Source organism: Eublepharis macularius, chromosome 13 (genome assembly GCF_028583425.1).
Source record: "Eublepharis macularius isolate TG4126 chromosome 13, MPM_Emac_v1.0, whole genome shotgun sequence".
Lineage (NCBI taxonomy): Eukaryota > Metazoa > Chordata > Lepidosauria > Squamata > Eublepharidae > Eublepharis > Eublepharis macularius.
In genome coordinates this window covers 17,896,732-17,924,503 of record NC_072802.1, presented here as the reverse complement: position 1 = coordinate 17,924,503, position 27,772 = coordinate 17,896,732, and the positions used below count along the sequence as shown (strand labels likewise).

Below are 27,772 nucleotides of genomic sequence, written 5' to 3'. Positions count from 1 at the left end.
TCAAGAAAAGGTGACATATTTTATTATTTCTTAGCTTCAAAAGCATACGGATGATACATATAGGTAATGTTATTTGAGTTAACATATGATGATCTGTTTTCACAAGGTAGTTAGAACATCCAGTTTGCTGTTCTTTCTTTTTTTTTTTTAACATTTCCTGTGTCGTTCCCATCTTTCCTGGTTTGGAATGAGCATCCTTTTCCTAGACATGGAGCTCTCTCTGAAACCCAGTTCTCAGCACACATCTGATGTTGAAAGCTCCAGTATCAAAAGTGGGATTCAGACATCAGATCTCTCCCATTTCTAATGGCCTGAACACTCATCTCCTCCCGTATCGCTGGCGGGATGACCTGGGTTGTTAGTGCAGTTTCAGTCTTGCAAAGAGAATCGCTTTTGAGGTCCGAAGTGATATAGAAAGACTTCTGAAAAGATTCTGAAGTGAAGTAGTAGATAAAAGGGTCAAAACAGCAATTCAGGGTGGCAACACACAATGTGATCGGGTACAAGGTCCTTGCAAATCTCTCCAAGGAGCAGTTAGCGATGGCCTGAGAACGTACGAGAGCGTACAAAAAAAGGATGGAATTGTAGGGTACAAAACAGACTATGAAGACAGCCACGTGCACCACGATCATCTTGAGTACTTTCTCTTTGTTTGTGCCGATCTGGGAGAGGGTGTCAGGTTTCCGCAGAGTCCTCAGCACCAAAGATGCACAGGTGAGGTTGAGCATCAAGGGAATAATGAAGCCAACCACTTCAATAAATATTGTAATCTTGGATAAGTAGGTCTTCCATATGCGTTTGGAAAAACCTTCGAAACACGTCGTACTTGCATTGTTGACGTTAGTGGTGGAAAACAAAGATGCTGATATTCCTCCACTGAGGACCAGAATCCAGACACCTGCACACACAATGGCTGAGTTTTTTCGTGTCCGAATGGTACGAGATCGAAATGGGTAGACGATAGCAAGGAAGCGGTCAACGCTGATGCAGGTGAGGAACAGCATGCTCCCATAGATGTTGGTCAGGAAGGCGGTCCCTGAAATCTTGCACAAAGTGTCTCCAAAAGGCCAGTGCCTGTTGAAGTTGTAGAAGATTTTGAACGGGAGTGTGAAGACAAAGAGCAAATCCGAGACCGCCAGGTTGGTCATGAAAATGGTCGTTTCGTTCCGCATTTTTATGCGAAAGCAGAACATGAACAAAGAGGCACAGTTGGTGATCAAGCCAAGGATGAACACCACACTGTAGACAGCGCCATAGAGGTTGTACTTGAATGAATCATCTGTCACACAGGTATGGTTGTCGCTGTGATTTCCCATTCCAGCTCTGCTCTATCCAAAGTCCAATTCCATGCAATATAAGTCAGGGATTTCTGTTCTCCTTAAGAAGTGTGTGCCACTGAGATGGCCTGAATGTCTGTTGCCACATAGTCAGGATGTTTGCGTTTTTATCCTGCAAACAAGCAAAAAAGGAAAAAGCAGTCAGTTTAGAAATATTCTTGTCATGTAAAAGCTGATTCAAAGACAACAGAGCCTACATAATTTGTTTTACAAATGAATATCCAACTTGTGTCATTTTGCATCCTCTTCTGGTTTTGTTTTCCAAGGAGGAGGGTCCTGCATATTCTGAAAAATCTGAGGAGAAAAGACACAGAACAGAGTCTTCAAGTTCCTGAAAAACCTCCACTTTCAAGCAGGGAGTTTTCCATGCTCATTAACCCAAAGATTACCCTTGAATCTCTGCGGGCAACACCCTGTTAAATCTCAGATGCAGCTGAATAAATACCAGAAGAGTACAAAAAAACCCTAGAGGGCTCAGTGTTGTGTACAGCCCCTTCCCACGACCAGCAAAAGAAATTGTGCAAAATAATCAAAACTATGCATAGGTGCTTAATCTGCAGAATTCAGACAGATCATAGACTCCCAACTTTTCTGGGTACAAAATATACCAATCAAAAATGGAGGTTCCAAGATTGCTAAGACCTCAGAACACAGAACTCCCCGCACGTGGCTGGTTTGATCAGACTCTGGGCAGATCCAGAAACAAACCGATCAGCCAGACGCATAGGCACATCCCACAACTTCATCTTAGCTTGCATTCCTTGCAGTGTGAAGGAATCTCACACATCTTGCTGCCTTGGGGACCCTGTTTGGGTGGAAAGTTGACACAGAAATGCTTTAAAATAAATAAGAGCCCAGCAAAAAGGAAGTTGCTGGAACTATCATCACACTTTTGATCTTCCCAAAACTCTTGAGTACAGCTTTCTGCATACTTGAGGGAAATCCTAGGTATGGAGGAAAATACGAATTTCTGAATTAAAGACACCCTAGCAAAAAAAAAAAGTTAACCTGATGAGGTTTCAGCCTGCTTAATGCCTCCAGAATGTTGCGCACAGCTGAGAGTCAGAGAGATAAAAGGAGATAAGAACTTGGTCTTCTCAAGCCTTAAGAGCTTATAGTATTCTGGAGAGATTTTGATCAAGGGAAGGATTTCCCAATCAGTTGCTGACGCCTGCTCCAAGCTTCTAGCTAAAGGTTTTCCCCATCAAATCCTTGCTATTGCTTCACATACCATATTACACATGAATCCCACCATGTCTTACAGGCCACCAACTCGTTCTATCAAGAGAATTTATTTCGGTATTTTACACGGCCATTCTGAGCAGGGTTACACTCAGCTAAGCCCAGTGATACCAACGGACTAAGAAAAGCGTACCTCTCGTTTTAGACTGTACTATTATTTGCCTCTCAATGGGGATCCACAGCAGTCCATTTTATCCCAACGATATGCCTGTGAGATAGGTTAGACTGAGAGCGAGCGACTTTCCGTGGCAGAGTGGGGATTTGAACCTGGGTCTCCCAAATCCTAGTCTGACACTCTGGACGCTACAACACACTACTGTGCGTAGGGAAGTAACGCGGAGATTGAATACGTGTAAGGACATGTGGGGAAACAGTTGAAGAGCCGGTGTGGCACGGCTAAAGAAGGCAAACATCTGCAGCACGTGGGAAAAAAGCATTCTAGCTGCTCGTTCCCTGTGTAATATGTGATCTAACATCTGACCTGGTACGTAAAGCAGCAGAGAGGATTTCACACATGCATCTATTAGCCGGGAGCAGCATAAGAAAGCAGCCCATTTCTAAAGCCCATTTAAATTGCAAAGCATTTGGCGATTCAGGACACAAGGGCTCTCTGAAAACCATTCGTGGACTCAATGCCAACATGAAAGCAAAAGCGGAAACAAATGAAGAAAAGAGAAATAAAAAGAAACCCTCCACAAACCCAATATTCTGGAACGCCTCCATTGAACTGTACATGGAGTCACGAAAGAACTGATTTAATTATTGACTACACTGAAACCCCCCTCTCCCCCAAGAGTTCAGAACAGATGGATGAACAAGCTAGAAGTAATGCAGAATTGTGGCATGCAAGCCGAACTTAGGGACTGTTACTTACAAACAAGTCTCAATTCCACGGAATTCACTCATTGCTATGGATAAATGGTTGTTACTATTAAGAACACAAGACTTCCTTGGTCAGGCCAGTGGTCCATCTAATCAAGCATTTTGTTTCATGCAACTGAGTCCCTGAAGGACCACGAAACAGGGAATAAAGACCAAGGCTTTCCCTGGTGTTGCCCATTAGCTCTGGTATTCAGAGGTTTACTAGGGACATATAGCTACTTGTGATATAGCCACCTGTGGACATAGCCCATAGTAATTGATAGACCTATGAATCTAACCCCTCCTTTAAAGCCATCACTACATTCATTGGCAGTGATTTCCACAACTGAGTTTGTTGTTGAGTGGACAAGTGCTTCCTTTTGTCCATCCTGAATCTACTGCCCTTCAACTTAATGGGGTGCCTGGGAATTGTAGCATTATTAGAAAGGGAAACAAAAATTCTCTCTATCCATATGCGCCCCGTGGCGCAGAGTGGTAAACTGCAGTACTGCAGCCCAAGCTCTGCTCATGACCTGAATTCGATCCTGGTGGAAGCCAGATTCAGGTAACCGGCTCAAGGTTGACTCAGCCTTCCATCCTTCCAAGGTTGGTAATATGAGTACCCAGTTTCCTGGGGTTAAAGTGTAGATGACTGGGGAAGGCAATGGCAAACCACCCCGTAACAAAAAGTCTGCCAAGAAAATGTTGTGATGCGATGTCCCCCCCATGGGTCAGTAATGACTTGGTGCTTTACCTTAGAAAGAGAAACAAAATTTTTCTCTATCTACATTCTCCACACCATCACCCCTATGTATAATTTTGTAAATGTCTATCATATCCCTCTTCTCTCTAAACTGAAATGCCCTATCCTCTTCATCCTTTCCTAATAGGAAAAGTCCTTGAACTCAACCTTCTTACTACACTTGGTGAGAATTAGCTATCCCTAATTGAACTTTTTTTCATAGATTTCAAAGAAAAGTGGCTCTAGAACCTTTTCCTCTTACCAGGGTTTTTTTTCTGGGAAAAGAGGTGGTGGAACTCTCAAGAGGGAAATGAGGAAGAAACACATGGGATTCTTTGAAATCATATTATTTTCAAGCACTATTGCCGAGTATTTTCAAGAGGTGCCGGAACTCCGTTCCCCCGCGTTCCCCCTGAAAAAAAGCCCTGCCTCTTACAATATCGTTGTCTTGCTTTTAGGTTATCTGGAGAGATACAGTCCTTCATGAAATTCACAAACAAACAAACATCTTTATGGGACATTTTTACCCCTAGATATGTGGGTGAATTTGTTTTGGGATGGAAATATACCCCAAATCCAATATGTGTAAAAAAATGTACAGGATTGTCTGAGGTAATGATCCTGGTTGTTCTCTTCAGCGCTTGTTTTGCTCTTAACTTGGATTCCCAAATTTGGGTGAGTGGGGAGTAAATTAAGATTTCTTTGCAAAACCAGATGTCCTTGACTTTGCAGAATTCTATATATTATAATTGTGGCAGGTTCCATTGTGTCTATTTACCTCTCAGCACAGGGGCCTCCCCACATTTACCTCTCCATACACAGATACAGAAATCTGCATGATTCATTCAGGCTACATATGCTCCCTATCAAAAGCACCTTAGATGTATTTGTTTAAATAATTTATAAACCGCCCTTCCCCTGTGATGGACTCAAGATGCCTTGTTACATGTTATATTTTCACCCATCCTTCCCCCAGGAGCTGAGAGTGGCAAACATAATTCCCACCCTCTTTTATCCCCCTAACAACCCTGGGAATAGGCTTGCCATTCCTCCGCCGGGAGCGGGGGATCCCCTGCTCCCACCTCCTTCCCCCACCCCCTCTTACCTGGGCAGCAGGGGAGGGGCACACCCCCAGTGGCGCCCCCCCCGGCAGCGCAGCATGCCCCTGGGTGGTGTGGCATGCCCTAGCACCCCGCCGCAGTGTGCTCCTGCACCCCACAACGGGCCTGTTTCAGGCCAAATCGAGCCCATGGCGGGGGAGGGGAATTCAGCCCTTTGCTGAGTGCGGGAGCGCTCCCGAGCTGCCCTTTGACCCGTGTTATGGCATCAGTTCCCAGAAGTGACATCATCAAGCACGTCAGGGGATTCAAGGGGCCTGGCAACCCTACCTGGGAGGTAGGCTAAATTGACAAGAGTGATGCTCTAAAATCAGCTTTATGCTTGACAGGGAATTTGAATCCAGGTCTTCCCCAGTCTGACTCCCTCATTGCTGGTTTTCACAGTTTTGTTACCTGACAGACTCAGTTCTGAGATTTCATTTCTACAATTTACAATTCATGTTGTGTCCTGAGAAATATAACTAAGGCCCTGATATAAGTCTAACATGGATCCTTTACATTCAAAAGCAGATCACATACAACTGGCCTTGGCAACAATAAGGTAGCTGTCAATCTTCCCATATAAGGAGATATACCAGGCCTATTAGCAGAGTTTCGATACATTTTTAATGCTATACCTGGCCAAAAAAAACCCCTATTTGCACCTATTCAGTCAGGAAGTTGTCTTATCTGGCTTCTATTTGTTTTGGTGTGACAACCGAAATTAAAGCCATTGTTCCAAGGTCTCTCATAGCACAAAAGAAGCAAAGGTATCTCTGTGCAAGTAATGCCTGTTCTATTAGTATTCTCTGTTTGATCTCTCTGGCCACCAGTCCTCCTTCTAACACTTAAATTCATGCCTAATGGAACCAGTCACCTTGCCAAGAAAGCAAGAACCAGAACTCACTGCAGTATAGAAAGGAACTCTACAGAGGCATCAGCTCGTAAATAAGAGAAGGTGTTAGAAATAAAACACCAGTTATTTTAATACATGCAAATGTTTCTCCGGATGACATGTTCCAAAAGACCATCGCTGAACATGTACACAAAACCTTAGGGCCAGCTCCAAAGAACAGTGAGGAGAAGAAAAATTAGATGGGCCACTGGACGGATCCAGCAGGCTCCTCTTAGGTTCTTAATTCCATACAACTATGCTTAGGACTGGAGCCTAACAGAATTTCATCCAAATGCTTTTAAAAAAAATGTTCCTGGTGAGACTGAGATTGAAGAAAGTGGGACAGGGACACTGGGGTCGTGTTTAGGGATGTTCACAGAGATATAAAATTTCTGAACATTTTGAAGCCATGGAAAGCTACCGAGTGTTTTCCTTGTTTTTGTTTGCTGGGGGGAAAAAATACAGAAATTTGGAGGTGAAGTGAAATCTATCAACCCTAACTAGGGTTGCCAGCTGTCTCGTATTGAACTGGACAATCTGGTATTTCCATGGACTGTCCAGGAAAAAAACCTGACAAAATACCAGACATATAAATGTCCTGCATTTCAGTAGCCGCTGGCAGCAGGCAGGAAAAAAACAGCGGATCTGCTGGGTCCATGTGGTTCACAAAGACTGCTCATGGGCCCACCCAGCAGAAGCAGAGAGGAGCTGGCCTTGGGCTCCACCTCTGTCCCTGCCCCCCAACCCTGCCTGCAAGAGCAGCAAGTCTGCAGCCTGCTCCTTTGTACTGGCCATTGGGAAGCATGTAAGCATGCTCTCACGCACCATTAACACCATGACCGCATGCAGTACAGGTGGCTGCTGTGATGCTTGCCTCCTTCCTTCATGAGCTAACGGCATACCCAAGGCAAGTGGAGGCAGGAAGAATTACCTATGCCAGGGCCAGGAGGGGCTGTCCTGTCCCCGCCCCTGCCCTGATGGTGCTCTGGCTGCTGTTGCTGCTCTGGGACCCCCCCCCCCCGGGGGGGATGAGCTTACTCGAGGTGGTGGAGGACAATAAGAGCAGCAGCGTAGTACAGGCAGTGTCCTCAGCAGAGCAGGTGGAAGTGCCTACCTGGAGCAGGGGAGGTGGAGAAGGGAAACCGGGTACTTGTTCCTTCGTCTCCTTTTGCCACGTTTCCTTGCTTGCTTGGGGCATGCAGCTCCTGGCTCTGCAATTCACACACACTCACTCACTCTCCAGCCGCTGTGGTCATGGGGGCATACAAGAGCAACACCCCATCCGGCAACCCTATACTCCACCCCCAATGTGGCCTGCCCCACCATTTGTGGCATTTTAGCAGCAGCAATAGCAAATCTGTTGAGGCCCAAAGGAGAGCAGGGCTCTGAGCCCCCTCCCTTCCCCTTCCCTGTACTTGCAAGTGAAAGCAGGCTGCTTGCTGCTGTGTGTTAGGAAGCATGTGAGTCAGGGAGCAACCCTAAGCAGGTCTACTAAGAAGTAAACCCCCTGGTATTCAATGGGGCTTACTCCCAGGAAAGTGTCCTTAGGAGAAAATCCATTCACTCAGTTCTGCAAGTGTATCAATTGCCCGTAGCCTGGAGATCTCCTATCTACAACCACAGCAAGAGCAGCAACCAATGCAAGCCTCCACTCTTCACCAAAGGATCGAGGTTTCTGGTGCTTGAGAGCTTAATTATTTGTCCCTCTCTCATCCCTGCTGGACCTAAAACGAGATGTCTGGACTCAATAAAAGAAGCCACGTCCTCCAGTTTGCAGGATCTGAGCAAGTCTGTTAATGACGGGACATTTTGGAGATCCTTCCTTCATAGGGTCGCCATAGGTCGGAGGCGACTTGGCGGCACATAACACACACACATCCTTGCTTCTGTCTCTTCTCTGCTCTATGCCTAGAAGCGAGCACAAGACTGAGCCAGTGTGTCTTCTCCCACTCCAATCCTCCCATCCCACTTCTGGCCGAAAAAAGAAAAAAATCCCAGACGCTTGGCTCAGCAGAAAAAGCAGCAATCATAAAAGGAACAAAGACAGAAATTGGCGTTGCCAATAAGAGCAGGGCTTTCCTCTCCCTTCTTTGCTAAAGTCAGACTGAGGTGGGGGGAAACTCCCTTTGGGCAGAAAGCATTAGCAGCACCAGGGCTTTTTTCCAGCTTGAATGCAGTGCAACAGCACCACTTGAAAATGGTCACAGGGCCGGTGGTTCCGCCCCCTGATCTCCAGACAGAGGGGAGTTTAGATTGCCCTCTGCGACACTGGCATGGAGGGCAATCTAAACTCCCCTCTGTCTGGAGATCAGGGGGCGGAACCACCGGCCCTGTGACCATTTTAGCCGAGGGCGATTTAAACTTTAAAAAACTCCCCCCTTGTTCCAGCTGACCCAAAGTGGTCCTGAGTTCCATCACCGCTTTTCCCAGAAAAAAAGCCCTGAGCAGCACCTATCTGGGACAAAGGAGGAGGGAAGGAGAGTTGCCTGGGGGAAGAGCTTCCAATTCCATCCTGCATGTCCCTCCAGGATTTATGTATTAGAGAGCTACTCTGTGCCCCAGAATTTAGCTACCAAGTCACCCTGCAACAGTTGGGGAGGTAGTAAGCTAGCAAAGGGTGGGCAATGTGTGTGAATAAAGGATGGCATTTTGAAACCCTTCTCCCTGTATACATATTTTGCTCTGTCTCTCGCCCTCTTTATAATGCAAATTGAGTCAATGACAACCAGTTTTTCTCCTTGATTGGAGAGGATTTGTAAAAGCAGCACTATGGGCTGCTCCTAACTTACTTTCTCTCAAGGAAATAATTATGGCACTTGGACATTATTTTGTTTGGACAACACTGTATGTAATCAATCTGCCTTTTTCAAAAAGTTTCCATAATAATATTGCATTTTTTTCAAATAAAAGGAAAAAGCATTTAAAAAGGGGGTGGGGGGAATTGCAGTATGGAAGATCTCTATATGACAGAATGTTTGGAACTGCGTTAGGTGTTATATACCTGGGTCAAGATGCAGTTGTATAAGGGATATGCCACATACACCATCAGAGTCTGGCATAATTTGTCAAGAATTATTTCCAAGTCCCTTTTATTCCAGTCTGTATTGCAATAATTTTGATTACAGATTTGGGACAAAGCATGAAGAAGAGAAACAGTTTAGTAGAAAGAGGATCGAGTTGAAAAAAGGGGGGATTTTCTGACACACAAAGAAATATTTTTGGAGGTGTGCGTGCACACACACACTATTTATGTTTGCAGTGCTCTCTTTGGAAAATCCAAGACAAGCCTTCGAAACATGCTACGAAGCTATCTTAAATATTTTGACCTTTAGAGTGCCCCTCTTTCAGTAAGAATATACGTATTCATAGAGAGTCCTGTCAGTAAACTTCCCATATTGCGTGTGCATGGGTGGTGCTGAGGGGTCGATAAATTTTTATTAAGTGTGTCCAGTATTTTTTTTAAAAAAACATCTGGCAACCCTAACCCTATTTTACTGCTTTTATAACATAAAATGCATTAGGTATAAATTAGTTACCAATTGAAATTGTACTGTTTAATATATTGAAGACATTTGCAAATATGAATGCCTTCATTTTCTACAAGCAAAATTGCAATGTGCAAGGTGTGTGTGTGTGGGGTGGGGGAGATAGCATGCTACAAACTGCGGCACCTCATGCTACTTCAGGGCTGCTTCGGAGGGTGGGCTCTATGGCTTTACACCCCCCTGGGGTCCTCCTCTTCCCCAAACTCTGCCCTTCCCAGGCTCTGCCCTCAAATCTCCAAAAATTTCCCAACTCAAAGAGTTGGCAGCTCTATCTTGGGAAGAGGATATTAACACCAATGGAAATATCTTCCAACCTAGGTCCAGCTCCGAGCCTCCTCCTCTCAGCTGTGATTCTAGAGGGAGATGAGGAAACAGCATTGGGCCAAGATGACCCACACCTCACTGAGGACTTCCTCCCCAAACACTTTTTTCCTAGACTGTATTTTAATTGATAACCATATATTGGTTTAAAATTGATGCAAGTTGATTTGGGAGCCAATTTGGGGCCAAAGAACATGGCACAAATACAATAAACAACCCCCATCTACCCTTTGCATAAACCCCTTTCTCCAGAGTCCTGGTTTTGAAATGGCTCTCAGCACAGCTAGCTGTGTATCTAAATTCAGGGTTATGATTATGAGTGCGTGCATTGAGGCAGACTCAAAGCCCCGGTTTCCGTGTGCCTAGTTGAATCAATATGTGTGTTTGTTATATAAAGCATACCGAGCTACACCCACAGTCCTGGCTTTGGGCTTTCTCAGACTGTGTATTCAGAGGCAGAGAAATGCATGTTTTAAAAGCTGGCACTCAAAGACTTGCTTTTATTGTTGACAAATCAACCTTAGATTTCTCCCACAAACAAGTTTGAATGACACTATGTTACTCTAAGTTCACTGGTGGGGGGAGCATTTATAAATTATTCCTTCTGGAATAAATATCACTTTTTGTTTTCCTTTTGTGCCAATCAACAGAAAACCGCGACTCAGAAAAATCTGATTAGGCAAACAGCAAGATTCAAGTCCAATAGCACCTTGAAAACCAACAAGATTTTCAGGGTATAAGCTTTTCAGAATCAAAGCTCACTTCATCAGATATGCCTTTGTATCTGAGGAAGAGAGTTTTGACTCTCAAAAGCTTATACTCAGAAAATGTTGTTGGTCTTTAAGGTCCTACTGGACTAGAATATTGCTGTTCACACCAACACAGCTGTCCACCTGAGATAAGGCAAAGGAAGGCCAGTGTAACATGTGCCCCATCCAGTAAAGTTACAACTCTGACTCCTCTTCCTGTCATGTGACTGATGTCATATGACTCATTTCAGTGGGTCCAAGCATTGAAAAGCTGAAGACTATAGCTCTAAGAAATAGTATTCTGGATTGGGTGTGTGTGTGTTCCTGTTTATTGCACACACCGAAAGAGACAGTAGAATTCAAAGCCATCAGTTATATTATGCCATGTGCTTTAAACAGGGTTGCAGCAACAACAAAAAAGTCCTACAAGCCTGGATCAACATTTTTTAACCACCTGGGTAATCAGGCGCCTGAGATTTTTTCTTGTCCAGAGCCCTTGTTTGCATCTATAACCGAAAAGGAATCTAAAAAAGGGTTATGGCTGTGGAGGGATAGCCAAAGTTGCGTGCATTATACGTTTCTATGATCTCACTATGGAAATAGTCATTGGTATTGGATATTGAATCCAACTTTCTGAGAATCCCAGCCAGTTAAAACTGTAAAACAGTGCTAGGTATACAGCACTCCGGGCACTAACAGAAATGGCTGCCCGCACCAGCCCCAGTAAACAACAGCTGCATACAGTCCAATTTACACATTTCTTACCATGCAAACATTTCCCCCCAAATGCAGGGCTGTGCAAAGCTCAACCAAAATTTCCAGCATAAACCAAAATTTCCAGCATAAATCTGGCTGCTCCAGTATCAATTTTTAGGAATTGAAGTATTTATAATGAAAAACAGATCAACCACAATCCAGAAGAAAATGAGGTGCTATGCCGGAAATGAATGGATTCAAATGTAAATGAAATTCTATATTGCATCATGCCCATTCATTAAAAAAACCTGTAAGATAAACAGCTATCAGGCACAATTTCTATTTACTTGTACAATTGGTGTTTCTGAGCAGAACCACAAGTGACAAAAGGCACGGATTGGACACTTGTCAGCTTCCCTCAAGTTTTGATGGGAAATGTAGGCATCCTGGTCTTGCAGCTTGGCTCTCTGACTGCTGTCCAATGCACTTTTCATCTGTCACTTGTCCAACATTCCGCCAAGCTGCCTACATTTCCCATCAAAACTTGAGGGAAGCTGACAAGTGTCCAACCTGTGCCTTTTGTCACTTGTAGTTCTGCTCTGAGTGTCAGAATTCCATGGTTCACATTTACCAATGAGTTAAAATAGAGCCACTCCCAGGCATTTGGAAAGCTTTGCCTTTGACCCAGAGCTGAGATAACATAAATGAGCCAGTAGTACACTCTGAATTTCATTACATTTTTATCCCACTCTTCCTCCAACGTTGGCTTGCATACCTCACTCATTTAATTTCCACAACAGTCCTGTTAGGTAGGTAAAGCTGAGAGAGTGACCAGGTCAGGATCACCTCCATCAGCTTAATGACAGAAGAGGGGGTTTGAACCTAGGGCCCCTTGATCCATATCCAACACAGGTGTGGATCCTACCAGTATCCTACCACTCTACCAAAGGAAGTCTGAAGCCTTCCTCTGGCCTAAGTATCCATCTTTCAATGGGAGAGCCATTTAAGTTGGAGGATGCCCCATTATTTATATGTGTACCATCAAAACACAAATGCCTTCTAGAGATCCCCGCAAGGGGCTTTCAAGGCGAGTGAGGCGGCCTGGCAGCGGCTTCCTCCGCAGCCTTCGTTGGTGGTCTGCCTCCCATCCAAGCACCAACCCTGCTTAGCTTCCAAGATCTGACAAGATCAGTTTATATATCATGCTGCCTTCCCTTTAGAAAACTCCTCCAGCCCATGACTGGATCCACCCCGCTCACTATAGAACCTATTACAGAGCTAGTGCAATTATGAGTATCAGACATTCCTCCAGCCGAAGACTGGATCCACTCCACTCACTGTAAAATAGGATTGCCAGGTCCACTTACCCTCTGGGTGGGAGGTGGGTGACCTGGCACTTGTCTTCCTCCTGCCCTTGCGCGCGCACTCCTGGCCTGCATGAAGGTGTCATTTCCAGGAAGTGTTATCATCGTGCAGGCCACATGCTGCCTCTGAGAGCGCAAGGAGCCGAACTGAGCACAATTTGACCCGAATCAGGCTGCTGTGGAGCATGAGAGCGCTGCCATGGTGCCATGACGGGCCCTGGAGTGCTCCTGTGATCCACAGCGGCCCAATTTGACCCAAATTGGACCGTTGCAGAGTGCAGGAGCATGCTGCGCCGCCCGGGAGCACACCTCAGGAGGTGTGCTTCCCTGCCTTTCCCCCCACTAGCCAGGTAAGTGAGGGTGGAGGGGTGGAGGGTGAGAGCAGGGGATCCCCCACTCCCAGCGGGGGATTGACAACCCTACTATAAAACCCATTTGAGAGCTAGTGCTATTATGAATATTATTATTGTTATATATAATTAAATGTGCTAATCTTATGAGAAAAGATCTGGTTTTATTTCTCAGCACAGATGGGAGACCTTATGTGGGCTGGAATGTTTCAAACTCCACTCCTCCATTTGGAGGATGTGGGATAATAATGCCAAATCATTTTTTGTTCTTTCCTTCTTTTTAGGGGGCATCTACACTACAGAGGCAAACCCATTTAACATCCATTCCATTTCCCCAGGGAACTCTGGGCAGTGCAGTTTGGTGACTGGAGCAAAGACCGTCTAACAGATGGTCTTTAGCATCCTCATCAAACTCCCATTTCCAAGAGTCTTTGGGGGCAGTCATGGTAGTTAACCTAATATAAAAGCAGTAATTGTTTTTAGTGTAAATATGCTCTTACATTGCAAGCCTACAGGCAGCAATTCTTCGTTTAGAGAGACATCCTTTACATTTTCCAGTACCTCGCTTCCGAGATACTTTCCAAATAAATATTATGAACTTTGGCTTTTTTATAAGAATGATTGAGAAGATGAAGCACTTAGGGAAAGAGCTGTGTAATTATTAAGGAGAAATACAAAACCCATTTATTAGGGAGGAAGTTCTTGTTCAACGACTCAATTGGTCTGAGTGCTTCAAAGAGATCATCACTACTTTCTATTACTACAAAGCTGCCTTATACTAAGTCAGACCTTTCAGTGTATCAAGTGCAGTATTGTCTACTCTGACTGGCAGCTGCTCTCCAGAGTTCTTGGGCGCAGAGAAGTCTTGCTCTCACTTACATTGTGATTCTTTTAGATGGCAATGCCAAGGACTGAATCTGGCACCTTCTGCATGCAAAACATGTCCTCTATCACTGATACCTGCAAAGGCAAGGGCTGACCGAGAAGATGCCATCTACAACCCTCTTGTTAAAATCAAAGCCATAAAAAAAGTTCTAGAGAAGCTTCTGCTATAGGGAAACATGTAGACTTGAGTGACATTTTCAAATGCTGGAAATGCAATGACAACTTACAAAATAAAAGGGATGTCAAAGCAGCAAGGGCTAAATCTCCACTGAACCGGCTGTGCAAAATGGGTATTATGAATATAGGAAGTGCCTTGCAGAACCAGATATTGCCAAGAAATTCAGGATGCCACCTAAACAGGTGAAAAGAAGGCTGTGAAGTGGGCAGGCTGTTTATTAATCTAATAGAGTCATCAAAGCCCTAACGTGTTTCAATCACTGTAGCGAACTTAGTACTGGAATACAGGTCTGGTCCAGCAAAGTTGCCTTATGTACTAAATTTAGTAAATTTGGGAGCAAGCCTACAAAAATCTACTCAGAAGTAAATCCCATTTTATTCATTTGGGCTTCCTTTCCAGAAAACGTGTTTAGGATCCACAGCCTTATGTATTATGTAGAAATTTCCCGAAGTGTTCCATGTACACAATTCTCAGTATTTTCTAGTACAATTATAGTGGCATCTGAAGCATAGTTACACTCAGGGCTTTTTTTCAGTTGGAATGCAGTGGAACGGAGTTCCGGCACCTCTTGAAAATGGTCACATGGCCGGTGGCCCCGCCCTCTGATCTCCAGACAGAGGGGAGTTGAGATTGCCCTCCATGCTGCTGCAGCGCGGAGGGCCATCTGAACTCTCCTCTGTCTGGAGATCAGGGGGCGGAGCCACTGGCCATGTGACCATTTTCCCCAAGGGCGATTTAAACTTTAACACCACCACCCTGTTCCAGCTAACCCAAAGTGACGTCATTGTGCGGTCCTGAGTTCCACCACTGAGAGCCAACACCTCTTTTCCCAGAAAAAAGCCCTCTAAATCCATTCTTATTTATTTATTTTATTTATGTCATTTATATATTTATTTCTCACTGAGACTCAAGGTGGATTACATAGTGGAAGATTAGTACAGTAACTATCAAGGACATTTCTATAAACAGTGCCATAGGATATATAAATACAAATTAGCAAAGATTTAAAACCAGCAGAAATCCAACAGAGTTGAAGAAATGCTGAAACAGAGCATAAGCAATTCTAAGACTGACATTAAACAACATAGTGCAAAAGCAGTAGACAGAAGAAGAAACAACCAAGTGCAAGGTGGTAGAGTTTATTAAGGTTTTTTGATTCCAAGTCAATATATGGTTATCAAAAAACCTTAATAAACTCTTCCACCTTGCACCTGGTTGTTTCCTCTTCATTAAATAACATAGAAGATAGAAGTCAGTGGGCTTAAAAGGGACTTAGGACAGCTCTATCAAGGCTGTGTGAACCAGTGTGGTGTAATGGTTGGAGCGTCAGATTAGGTAGGATCTGAGAGAACCAAGTTTGAATCACCACTGCTGGGGAAGCTCACTGGGTGACCGTGGGCTAATTGGTCTCACTCAGCCTAACCTACCTCACAGGGTTGCTGTGAAGGTAAAACGGTGGAGAGAGGAATGATGTGAGCCACTCCGGGTCCTCATAAGGGAGAAAGGCAGGGAATAAATGAAGTAAATAAAAATAAAATAATAAATAAGAACAATGATTATATTTATCATTGCTCAGAACCAGGACGCTCTCTCTCTCTCTCTCTGTATATGTATATGTAATTTCTATTAAAAAGTACAAACTGTGCCTACAGACTTACACTCTTTAAATTTAAAAAAATACAGTTCAGTAAATGACTGTTACATGTTCTGGTGCCAATTAGAGGGGGTATAAATGAAGCAAATAGATAAATAAGTAGCAAACAACTGCTTGCAAGTGTCGCAAAAGGGACATACCTTGCAAGAGGAAATTAAAACAGTAGAGTGCATACGCCTGTCGCTAGCTTTGGGGACAGTGGATCTGCTTTAAGATAGATGGCCAAACTGGCTAAATACTCAGTAACAAGGAGACAAAAACAGGAACCCCCAAATTGCTGTTTCCCATCCCTTGTGATTTTGTAATCCAAAGCTCAGGAGCACAAATGCATCAAGACAGCAATGTAAGAAAATGCATTAATTAGAGAATAACAGTTGCTTTGTACACTGAGCGGTTAATAAACAGAAAATATTTATCTGAGGGGAAAGCATAAAACTGTAGAAGTGGAAGGGAACCCTATTAACTATACTCTTAATTTCTGCTGCTCCCCCAAATCCTGCACAGGTCAATATCTTAAGAGGGAAACTACACGAGACACCTGACACGTGTTCTTCACATGCCCGTTTCCCACAAGTTTCCATGGGAAGTGTAGTGAGAAAGAACAACTGCTCAAAATGCGATTATCCACCAGGGAGAAAAGGGAGAGAATCCCTCCCACCGCTCAAGGATCATATTGAGGAGGGCAGCCCAGGAAGCAAGCAGCCAGTCCCCCGCATGCCCGCCTCACCATGCAGTGGTAGTGCCCAGTGCTCCCTCTTCCTCCTGCCCCAGTCAGGAGCACTCGCAGCAGCCCCAGCCACTAGCTCATGCCCGGGGACTGACTGAATGTCGCACATGCTCCACCGCTTCCCTAGGACCGGGGGGGGGGGGTGGAGTGTTGTCTGCTCGACTCTCTCTGGCTGCCGCCAGCACGCTCCCCTTGCTGCCCTGAATGCACTCCGCGCTTGGCAAGAGGGAGAACACCAGCGGCAGCCAGAGGGAGCCAAAGAGGTTCCTGCTTAAGTTGATTTATGACGGCACTGCAGTCAGCCGTTAGGACGGAGACTAAACTTGCTATCTTCATACCCCCTCATCCATGCTTAAGAGATCCCATTAGTAACTGCTGATGCCATCCCTCACAAACGCACACCTGTTGTCTCTTTGCTCTTTGTTGCTGCCAAGACCAACTGTAAGTTGAAAACAAACAGGAATGTTGAGTGGCTATTAAATGGAAGTAACTCTTCACATGAAAATGACCATTCAAGTATCTCAGAACGTGGTGGGAAGGCAGGCCCATTACCTCTCTTCTACATTTGGTGTTGAACCCGAAACATAATTCCACTAACAGTGGAATTCCTTCCCCCTCCCCAAGGGGCCTTCCCCTGTTGGACGTGAGACTCTTCAAACACCAGGGTCCTCGCAGTTAGGAAATCGTCACTGTCAGCAGAATGGATCCACCAAATCCCATCCGTAGACTTGGATTGATCACCTTGTAAATAATGATTTCAGTCTTTCCTTTATTGGGATTCTGAGGATTCCAAGCTTTGACATACAGAGTATTTTGGAATGTCCCTTCTCCATGTTCCAAAGCAGAGCAGGTAGGGCTTTCCCCATAGAGATGCCGATGCCTAGATTGACATTACTGTGTGCCCATAAAGCATCATGGCCAACAGCCACATCTCATTTCTACTGCGGCAGGGTGTGAGTCACTCTACCCTTACTGTAACTCCATGGCAACATGAAAATGATTGTGTGAAGCAAGGCACAAAGTCATCACAGGGAGTTACAGCGCATGGCATATATGATGCATGCTCACCAAGTGAGTGCTGACTTGAGTCAGAGAATCCATGGGTAGCAGTGAGCAGAGAAAGTAGGTGGGATGGTATCTGCAGCTCAGCTAGGAAGCCAAAATAGTAAAGAGTCCAGCAGCACCTTTAAGGCTAACCAACTTTATAGTAGCATAAGCTTTCGAGAACCACAGCTCTCTTCATCAGATGCATCTGATGAAGAGAACTATGGTTCTCAAAAGCTTATGCTACTATAAAGTTGGTTTGTCTTAAAGATGCTACTGGATTCTTTACTATTTTGCTACTACAGACTAACACGGCTAACTCCTCTGGATCGAAGTCCAACAGTGAAAATCTGTTTAGGATTTCACTGCAAGACACCCAGATATTCAGGTAGGCCACAGCAGAGCGGTCCATGACAGGGAATTTTTAAGGAGGTGGGGCTGTGGGAACAGATGGACAGCACCGGCTCTCCTGGATCGCTTAGCTCTCGAGAGAATTCTGGTCTCTGTGTGGCCAAGTGTGAGCCACCCGGATTCCTCTCTAATTGTGCAGGGAATTGAGAACCAATGCATGACTCCATGTTCTACAGCATACATGAAACTGTTAACTCCAGTTGCATATTACATGGTCTGTGAGGGCGTTTCCATGATTTAAAGGACCTCAGTATACCACTGATGGGGGTCAAGAACAAATCACTAGGACCAGATGGTACCTATCCTAGACTTCTTAAAGAACTCAAAAGTGAAACTGCTGATCTTCAAACTAAGATATTGAACATGTCTCTAACATCCGCCTCTGTACTGGAGGACTGGAGAGTGGCCAATATAAAATCCACTACCTACACTGAACTTCATTTGCCACGTTGTTGGCCTCTCATCCAGTTTAGAGATCCTCCTGGAGATCTTCAAAACCTTCCTTGGTTTCACCATATAGGATAATTTGGCATTGTCTGCAAACTTGGCCACTCCGCCGCTCACCCCCAATTCCAAATCGTTTATGAACAAATTAAATAGGACCTGGTCCCAATACTGATTGATAGCACAGATCTGCAAATGGCAGAAACCTCACAACTACCTTTAATACCTTGAAGGACAGAGGCCGACTCTAAAATTAAATGGATGAATAACGACCCCACTTTGCCATAATTAGCCTTCAAATCTGGCAGAACTTCAAGAAGCAGCATGGTTAAAAAATATCATGTACTGCGTAACAGGAGAGTTCTTCATGTGAATATGAAACAGTACCTCAATTCTGATCATCAATATATCTCACCTTTTAGGCCCCCCCTTTCCCCTTTCTAATCTTAGAACTTCTGATTCCTCACTTTGACTTGGAAAATTCCCAGCCCCGCTCCTTCCTCTGTGCAATTCCAGTTGAGAGTCATCCCTTGGTTTTGGGAAACCCCTGAACTTTGATTGTTTAGAGGCCTATGAGAGATTGCATAAGCAAGATTGTTTGCAGTTGTGGCACAGCAGAGGGGGCTATGAGGTGCAGTGCGCCAGAACACTGCTGGGCCAACTCTCCCCTCTGCCGTGAACTTACCACGGGTGAAACGAGAAGAGATTACACATCTCTGCTAGTCAAATTAACACTTCGATTTAGATCGTGGCCATATGGGGAGAAGGTTTGCGCCTTTGGGGTTTCATTACTGAAAACTGTCACCTACTCACTGTGATTTACGGGGTGGGGCAGGGAACGGGTACCCCCATATTGCAAAAATGTGATGTCTGCCCTTCCTACGTGGCCTCTATTCAAGCGGAGAGGCTGGAAAACAGACACTGAGTTTTACAAGACTCTTGGAAAATCCAAGCACAGATCTTCCCAAATCTCAACTGTTTTCAGCTGCATGCAGGCAAACATCTTTCATCCCCAGCTCCCCACAGCCACACAGGGGGTTGGCCTTCTGACTGGTCTATTCTACACAGCCACCGGGAGTGCTCTAAGACGGCAGTCTTAAGAGCATACAAGATTGGCCTGCAAATATCCATTTGAAATACGGCTGGTATTGATGTCCTGTAACCAAGCAGCCATTTAAATAGCTTCACAAACCATCTGATGCCAGAACTTACAAAGGAAACCATGCAAATTAATGTTGCTAACAATAGCCTGAGACAAGCTACATTCCTTGAAAGGAGAATTCAGGGCTACAGTGTAGATACCTAGTGCCACGGCGCTAATTGTAGTACGCAAACAGAGTTGGATCTTTCTAAATCTGGTGAAGTCAACGGGCTTAGAATGGTGTAACTGCATAAGATTTCACTGTTAATCCCTTTAAATTTACAGTAATAACATTAGGTATCATCAGGGAACTCTGCCTTCCGCCAGAAAGGACTGCAAGACACACCATTCTAACATGCATTTCTTTTCACCGTTCACAGGTAACCAGAGGTCTGGGGCAGAAAACTTTCCAGCGCTTTATTTTTCTATGAAAAATGTTCCCTTTCTGAAGATTCATTGTTCCATAAAATTAATAACAATGAACGGATGCCATTGCCAATTCAGTATTACATAAGCTTGGCAAAGTTGTACTTAATGTTTTTCAAGTGACTATGACTAAGAATTATGTGAGAGTTCATGTCTATATTATTGATTAGTGGAAGGGAAGGGCAGGGTAACTTTAAATGTTTAGAAGTATCGATGTATTGTTGAAGGCTTTCACAGCCGGAAAACGATGGTTGTTGTGGGTTTTCCGGGCTGCATTGCCGTGGTCTTGGCATTGTAGTTCCTGATGTTTCGCCAGCAGCTGTGGCTGGCATCTTCAGAGGTGTAGCACCAAAAGACAGAGATCTCTCAGTGTCACAGTGTGGAAAAGATGTTGGCAGGTAATTTATATCTACTCAGGAAGGTGGGTTTGGGCTGAGTCATCCTGTAAGAGGATGACTGTGACACTGAGAGATCTCTGTCTTTTGGTGCTACACCTCTGAAGATGCCAGCCACAGCTGCTGGTGAAACGTCAGGAACTACAATTTAGAAGTATCATTGCAATAAAAATAATTCCCAGATTAATCTTTGCATTGGTCTGAATGCAGGGGTATTCAGCCCCACTGAATAAAATGGGACTTCCTTCCGAATATTCCTGTTTAGGATTGCATCTAATAACAAACTGTACTTGATGTTTTCCCTCAATCAAGCATTTCAGTTCAAGTATTTGTTACTACTGGTAGATGATATTAGTATAGTACTTCTGAAATTTCACATGCTCAATTTAGGGCACTGGGAAATAGTCTGGAAAATTTCTAATTCCTAGTTTTCTAGGAAAACCCACGGTCACTGCTGATAACCGTGGGTATCCATAAAAATTCTTTTTCCTTTGTATTGGAATTGCCCCCATCCCAACGTGAGTGCCTCCTTCTCCTCCTCCTCCTGAAAGGCGAACGTGTTGACCTAACCTCACCTTCATTTTAGGTGCTAACAACAGCAAAACTAGATCCAGAAATCACTCTGGCTTCTGAACTTTCTTACTGGGGGGGAGAGCTTTTTGTCAACTTTGAAGACTTTCAGAGCAGACCTGTGAGCTTCTCTGTGGTTTACTGCAACTCTCTGACTGATAGTAAGAGGAGAAGGGTGATAAAGAAAGCCCGGGCAAGAGGATATCCTTAGCAGATTTTGAACTCTGAACTTCCCCATCCTGTAGTTTTTACCATGCATTGTATTTATACACAATGCAAATAAAAACTTTTCAAAAACAAAAAAACACAACATAACAATGCTGAAACCATCCTGAAACAGAGTCTTAATTGCAGCTACATTTTAAAAAAATATTTACCATTATAATTGGGTATTAAATGTTGTTCTTCAGGATGCTGTTAATACTTTTAAAAGGCACAAAAGGTAAACGAAAATTATGTTGGTGTAGGAGCACAGACCCGAAGAGGAAAGGGATCATTTAGAAAAAAAGATGATAAAAAGGGGTGATACAGGAGAAGCCAACAAAATTACACATGGGCCGTTTTCACACTGCTTACCTTCTCTTGGAACGACCCGGAACATCGTGGAAAAAACACGGAAGATTGCGTTTTCTCACGCAAGATTTGCGTGACGTCACACAAATCTCGCGCGAGAAAATGCTATCTTCCGCGTTTTTTGCGCGATGTTCCGGGTCGTTCCGAGAGAAGGTAAGCAGTGTGAAAATGGCCATCGTATTGATAAAACAGATAGAGAGAATCTTTGCTTTCTTTTCCATAGTAACACTGGAACTCTATGAAACTGATGGACAATTCAATTGACTCAAGACCGACAAAAAGGTGTATGCTTCCTCATGCAAGCAGGTAATTGACTCGTGGAACTCATAGCCACAAGACACATGATGATGGCTACTGGCTTAGATCAGGGGTGGGCAATTGTTTTGGCTCGGGGGCCACTTTGTGGGAGCGGAGGTTAGCAGAGGGCCACACCTTTTAAAATGATTGCATTCATTAGTTAACTTTGCATTTCAGAAAAGGTATAAATTGTATCATAAAAATCAATAAATATAAATTAAATAAAATAGTGGTAGTTTTATTCAATTTATTTATTGTGCTAATTTCATATCATCTATAGCTGCAAGCACATTTAATTTTAGAATCAGTTTAATGAGACAAATGTACCCTATCACACTTTTCTACAATTTTTTTGAAATCAGGAGTGAGATTGCGCACGGTCGCGCATGGGAAGGAAATCTCGGTTCAAGGTGGATTTTTCTGACAGTCTTGGCGGGCCACAAAAAACTCTGTAGCGGGCCGCATGTGGCCCACGGGCCGCAATTTGCCCACCCCTAGCTTAGATAATACTTGCACTGACTTAGCTAGCCCATGGAAGTCTGATCTTGTCAGATCTCGGAAACCACTTGCTTCCCGGAGGTTGCCCTCTATATATTGTTAAATCTCGGAAACTAAGCAGGGTAACTGTTGGATAGTAATTGGATGGGAGACTTCCAAAGACAGAGGCAAGCAATGGCAAACCAACTCTGTTAGTGTCTTGCCATGAACACCCCAACAGGGTGGCCATAAGTCCGCTGTGACTTGGCAGCACTTTCCACCACCACTGGCTTGGAAAGATTTGAAAGGAGGGTTGGACAGATCGATACAGAAGAGCTCTGTCATGGGGCTGTTACGAGTGATAGTTGAATGGTTGAGAATGAGAACAGCTCTGATTGTCAGGAATTAGGGTCAACAGGAAAAGGGCTCTGGCTAGCACTGCCTGCTTGGGGGCATCCCTGTCATATCTTTCTGGTCACAGTTAGAAAGAAGGATGCTGGACTAGTTGGACCGTTCACCTGATCCCGCACCACCTCCGCCGTTTTATCACTGTTATTTATTAACTATATATTTATTTGTGTCATTTAGAGTTCGCCTTTCTCATAGAGACTCAAGGCGGGATTACACAGTGTGAAATTAGTACAGCCAATATCACAAACATTCCCATAAACAATGTCATAGGGTAAATAGATACAAGTTCACAAAGTTAGCAGCAATCCAATACAACATAGTGGTGAAGTCTCTGGTGCCTAACTCATTAGCGGATCATCTGAGATCCCTTTAATATGACCTTTAAAGTCATATTTTCTGCACGCTGTTTGGTTTGTCCCCCAAAACTTCATTCCCTACTGTAACTGTGCTAACTACATGTAGCCCACACTCCCATACTCTCTCTCTTCCTCACTGTGTTGTAGGCCCCGTTGACTTCTATTAGATTGTAAGCGCCTTGGGAACTGAGACTTGTCTTCTCTAGCTCCGGTCTCTTTGTAACAAGCCACTGATGTGATCTGATGACACTTTCCAAATACATACACAAGCAACAACAGGGACCACAACTTGTGAGCCTGGTCCTGCCAAAGTTAAGCATTTTTTCAGGCTTGTTTATTACATCAGCAAAATTATTTTACATCAAGTTTAACATATTGGCTAGAAAATGAGCTACTAAACAACCCCCAGTTCGAATCTCACCTCTTGATGTGAACTGACCTTAGATTAATTGTTCTCACCAACAGCCTCCCTTTTTAAAATACAAGGATACTACTGCTTCACAAGTTAATTATCAGAATTATAGCAATAGAAAAATAAAGCATGTGTTTAAACTGCTTCCTTGGAAATGAACAAAAGATTAAAGCTATGTATATCATTACTCCTTCTCCAGTTTACATTTTATCTGATCATAAAGATTACACAAAAGCTGTATTTAGCATTCAGATTACACCAATGCTGTATTTAGCATTCATTTCCCACAGGATATCTGCTTTTGTGTAAACCCGTCAGTGAAACACAGCTTAAGCAGGTCCCTGGAGGGGTGGTGTACAAATTCCCTAAATGAATAATTCCCTTGTTTCTTCAAGAACAAGCATAATTTCATCATAAAGTTGGGTTTGCATTCTTTAAAACACAAAGAGTCTGCAATAATAGAAATTATCTGAGATGCAAAATTTCACAGCTCAGAATGGCCTTTTCTTCCAGGACCATGGAGCTAAACTAATTGTGTGGGTTGCATTCACTCATGCATTTGGAAACTGCCTTGAGCCAGGGTTTGAAGGTGGGAAAGGGGGAGAAATATTTTAATTAACCAATAAATTATCTAGCGCTTCAGCCGGGGAGGGGAGGGGTCGGGGCACCAGGCAACCGTATGCGTCTGTGGCCAGTTTCCACGACTCGTTTGGCTCTGTGAAAAGTAGAAAACGAGAGGGGCTGTGTGTCAGATTTCCATAAAATTCACGATATGGGAAACGATTTGAATTGCCCATTAACTGCAAGGAAACGATGGGGCGTCTCATAACGACCAAACGCCCCAGGAAAGATTTTATTCTAACGAAGCAGCCCTGTAGGAACCTGGGTGTTGAAAGCGACTTTTCCAAAGAGAGTTTCGTTTTGCTGCCTCTAGGGAGATCGGCGTGGAGGCCACAGACAGACCCTTTATTACTTGGAGACTCAGAGCCAACCGGGCTTTCCTCTTGGAGACAGAAAAGATTGCAGGGCGAAACGCACACGCACTCCCAGGCGCCTGCAGTTGCCCTACTCCTTGCAATGGGTGATCCTTGCAATAGATCATACTTGCAATCCTGCTCAAACTTCTGTTTTCGAGAGATCTACACACACTCCAACGAAAACTGAAAGCGAATGGGAGCGAGTTTGGGGCGCTGGCAACGGATAGGGTTGCCAATCTCCAGGTGGGACCTGGAGACCTTCCAGCCTTCCAACTGCTCTCTAGACGATAGGGGTCAGTCCCCCTGGAGAAAATGGCTGCTTGGGAGGCTGGACTCGACGGCATTCTGCCCTGCTGAGGTCCTCCACTCCCCAGACCTGCCCTCCCAAATCTCCAGGAATTTCCCAGCCTGGAGCTGGCAACTCTTAGGCTGAGCCGAGCGCTCGACTTACCCAAACAGAGGCGAGTCTTTCCGGGCGGGATCAGCCCCGCAGGCAGCCAGCTAAGCGAGCCGAGTTAAACGCTCCCGGCTCGGCATTCCGGAGCTCCGACCCATTTCGTTGTGAGGCCACCCCCGGGGTTCGCTCGCCTCGGCCCACTTTGCAAGGGTCCAGCGGCGGCCGCCCCTCCGCAGCGCTGCCCGGCTCGGCGCCTTTGTTTGCAGAGCGGCCAAGGCGAAGCCTCTTCTCTTGCGCCTCCGGCTCAGCCCGCTCGCCTCCCGCTCGCAGCGCCCGAGCCGAGTTGGGGCTGGCAGGCAGGCAGGCAGGGAGGCGGAGGGCTGGGGAGGGGGCTCCGGAGGGGACGCTCGCGATTGGACCAGGAGGCGCCGGAGCCCGCCCACTCCTTTGGGCCCCCTTTGGTCGCCAATGGCTGCCGCTGGCAAGTCTGCCTGGCAAGAGGCCAGCCCCGGGAGGGTGAAGGCTCCCCCGCCTGGAATTGCAAGATTTGGGGCACCTGAAAGACCCACCAGATTCCTAGGATTTGAGGGATCTAAAAAGGGAAATTTGGGAAGGGAAGCTCAGACCCTGAAAACTGTGCGGGTCTCTAAGGAGCTACCGGACTCAAATCCTGTTCTGTTGCAGACCATCAGGGCTACCTACCTGGAACTAGATTTCCAAAGTAAGATCCAGGGCCAACAGCACCTTGAAGATCATCTAGATTTCCAAAGTGTGAGCTTTGGAGAGTCGAAGCTCCCTTTGTCAGGTATCTGGTATCTGACCAAGGGAGCTTTGACTCTCGAAAGGTCATATCCTGGAAATCTAATTGGTGTTTAAGGTGCTATTGGACTCGGATCTTGCTATTCTACTGCTGACCAACACAGCTACCCACCTGAAACTAGATTTCCAGGGTATTCAGTTTTGAGAGTCAAACTCCCTTTCTTAGCCTGGCTCTGAAAAGTTCGTACCCTGAAAATCTAGTTGGTCTTTAAGGTGCTGCTGGACCCAAATCTTGCTCTTCTACAGTGCAGACCAACATAGCTACCCACCTGAATCCAAGAATTGAGGAGCTTTTCAGTCCATTGGGAAGAGAGTGACTGCCTGAGCCAATAGACGGAGGGCAACCAGCAATGTGGAGCAGGCTGGCCAGGAGTCCTGCTCTTTGCCTGGTGTCTTTAAGAGGTGCTTATATCTAGGTAGCCATCTGCCAGCACACCTTCTGGGGACTTTTACTGAGTTTATGGGCCAAGCTACAAGTGACGAATGACACTTGCCTGGCAAATGAACAGACTCACGTGTATTCCTCCCTGTTCACTTGATCAAGTGGAGTGCAAGTGAATGGCAAGTGAACAGGGAGGAATACACGTGAGTCTGTTCACTTGCCAGGCAAGTGTCATTCGTCACTTGTAGCTTGGCCCTAAGTCACCATCATCTGCCTTGGGCCGTCGTCACACGGGCTCTTATTTCGTCAGTTTTGCACTAGAAATCGTTTCTTCTGTTATCGTTATTAGAACGGATTCTCCCATCTTTTGACGACTGCTTGCGCTTCCAGTCAGTCACATTAAAAGGGAAAAGCGCAATTCGGCGGTCAGTCAAAGTGCCTCTGGAAACAGGGCCCTAAAAATCCCGCCCCTTTTAAAAAAAATTCCACATATTTGCGCTATATCACTCTTCTATTATACCAATGTTGTGCTGGGCCAACCCCAAAGCCAACCGTGATAGGTAGCAGAGGTTTCCTGCCCATGGCAGAATAGTGCTATAGTGCTATAAGGCTGACATTTTTTTAAAAATAAATACTTTGAGGCTTAATTGCGGGTCGCGCTGGGGCTTGTGGGAGTGTAGGGCAGGAGAATCAGTGGCCGTCGTCACACGGGCTTTTTTTTAGCGCTAAAATGGCTCTATTTCCCGGCAAACACCCACCTTATCCCAACACTGATGCGATTTCCTCATTGCTGTTTTTTGCTTGATAGTTGCGATATTTTGCGCCTCAGTGTGAATGCCTCACATCGATGTATTTCACCTCGCAACGTCCTATGCCCTCCCTTCAATCCCAGAATCCATTTCTTCCTGCGACTCCCCTTTTTTTTTATTTTATTATGTCCTTATAACGCCATAACGACATAACAAAATGCAAACTTTCTGCTGAAGTAAAAATGACTCAATCGCCATGGCAGAGTCTTCAGCGAGGGGGATCACGTCGGACAGGGAGTTTTCTGCGGGCAAAGGGCTATTTATATAATTTCAAAGTTGGAAAAACAAAAGGGTCGTAATGTTTATATGCGGTTATTCCGTTATAGCGGAATTAAACGCCAGAAAAATAAAAAAAGGGGGGAGGAGCTGCTTCTGCGCGGTTAGAGAGAACAGAACAGAGTGCTTCGGTGTGGACAGCTGGTGGCGCAAAGAGCCGTTAGGTGACCCAAAGAAACGTTACTGTGCCGATAACAGGTAGGACGCTATATGCTGTAAATTTAACGGAAGAGATGCCCGTGTGACAACGGCCAGTGTTAGGTGAGACAGATGATCGGGGAGAGTGAGCGTTTTGGTGCTGCAAAGCGTTCATAGTCGATCCAGGGCATTCACACAGAAGTGGATAAAGACGACATAAAGAGTCACAAAACATGGATTGGGGAGAATGGCGAAATTGCAAGAGAACCGGAATAAGGGCCGTCGTCACACGGGCATCTCTTCTGTTAAATTTACAGCATATAGCGTCCTACCTATTATCGGCACAGTAACGTTTCTTTGGGTCACCTAACGGC

The 27,772-nt window shown here is 45.0% G+C and overlaps 1 protein-coding gene across 1 annotated transcript; it reads right to left on the bottom strand.

The window, feature by feature from the left end:
• LPAR4 (lysophosphatidic acid receptor 4) lies at positions 1-25,327 on the bottom strand. The gene is made up of 2 exons (XM_054995725.1): positions 25,029-25,327; positions 1-1,449 (listed from the first exon to the last, which is right to left on the bottom strand). Exon 2 carries the CDS (start codon positions 1,314-1,316, stop codon positions 267-269), a length of 1,050 nt encoding a protein of 349 aa, XP_054851700.1. The 5' UTR covers positions 1,317-1,449; positions 25,029-25,327; the 3' UTR covers positions 1-266.
• Between the last annotated feature and the right edge of the window lie 2,445 nt (positions 25,328-27,772).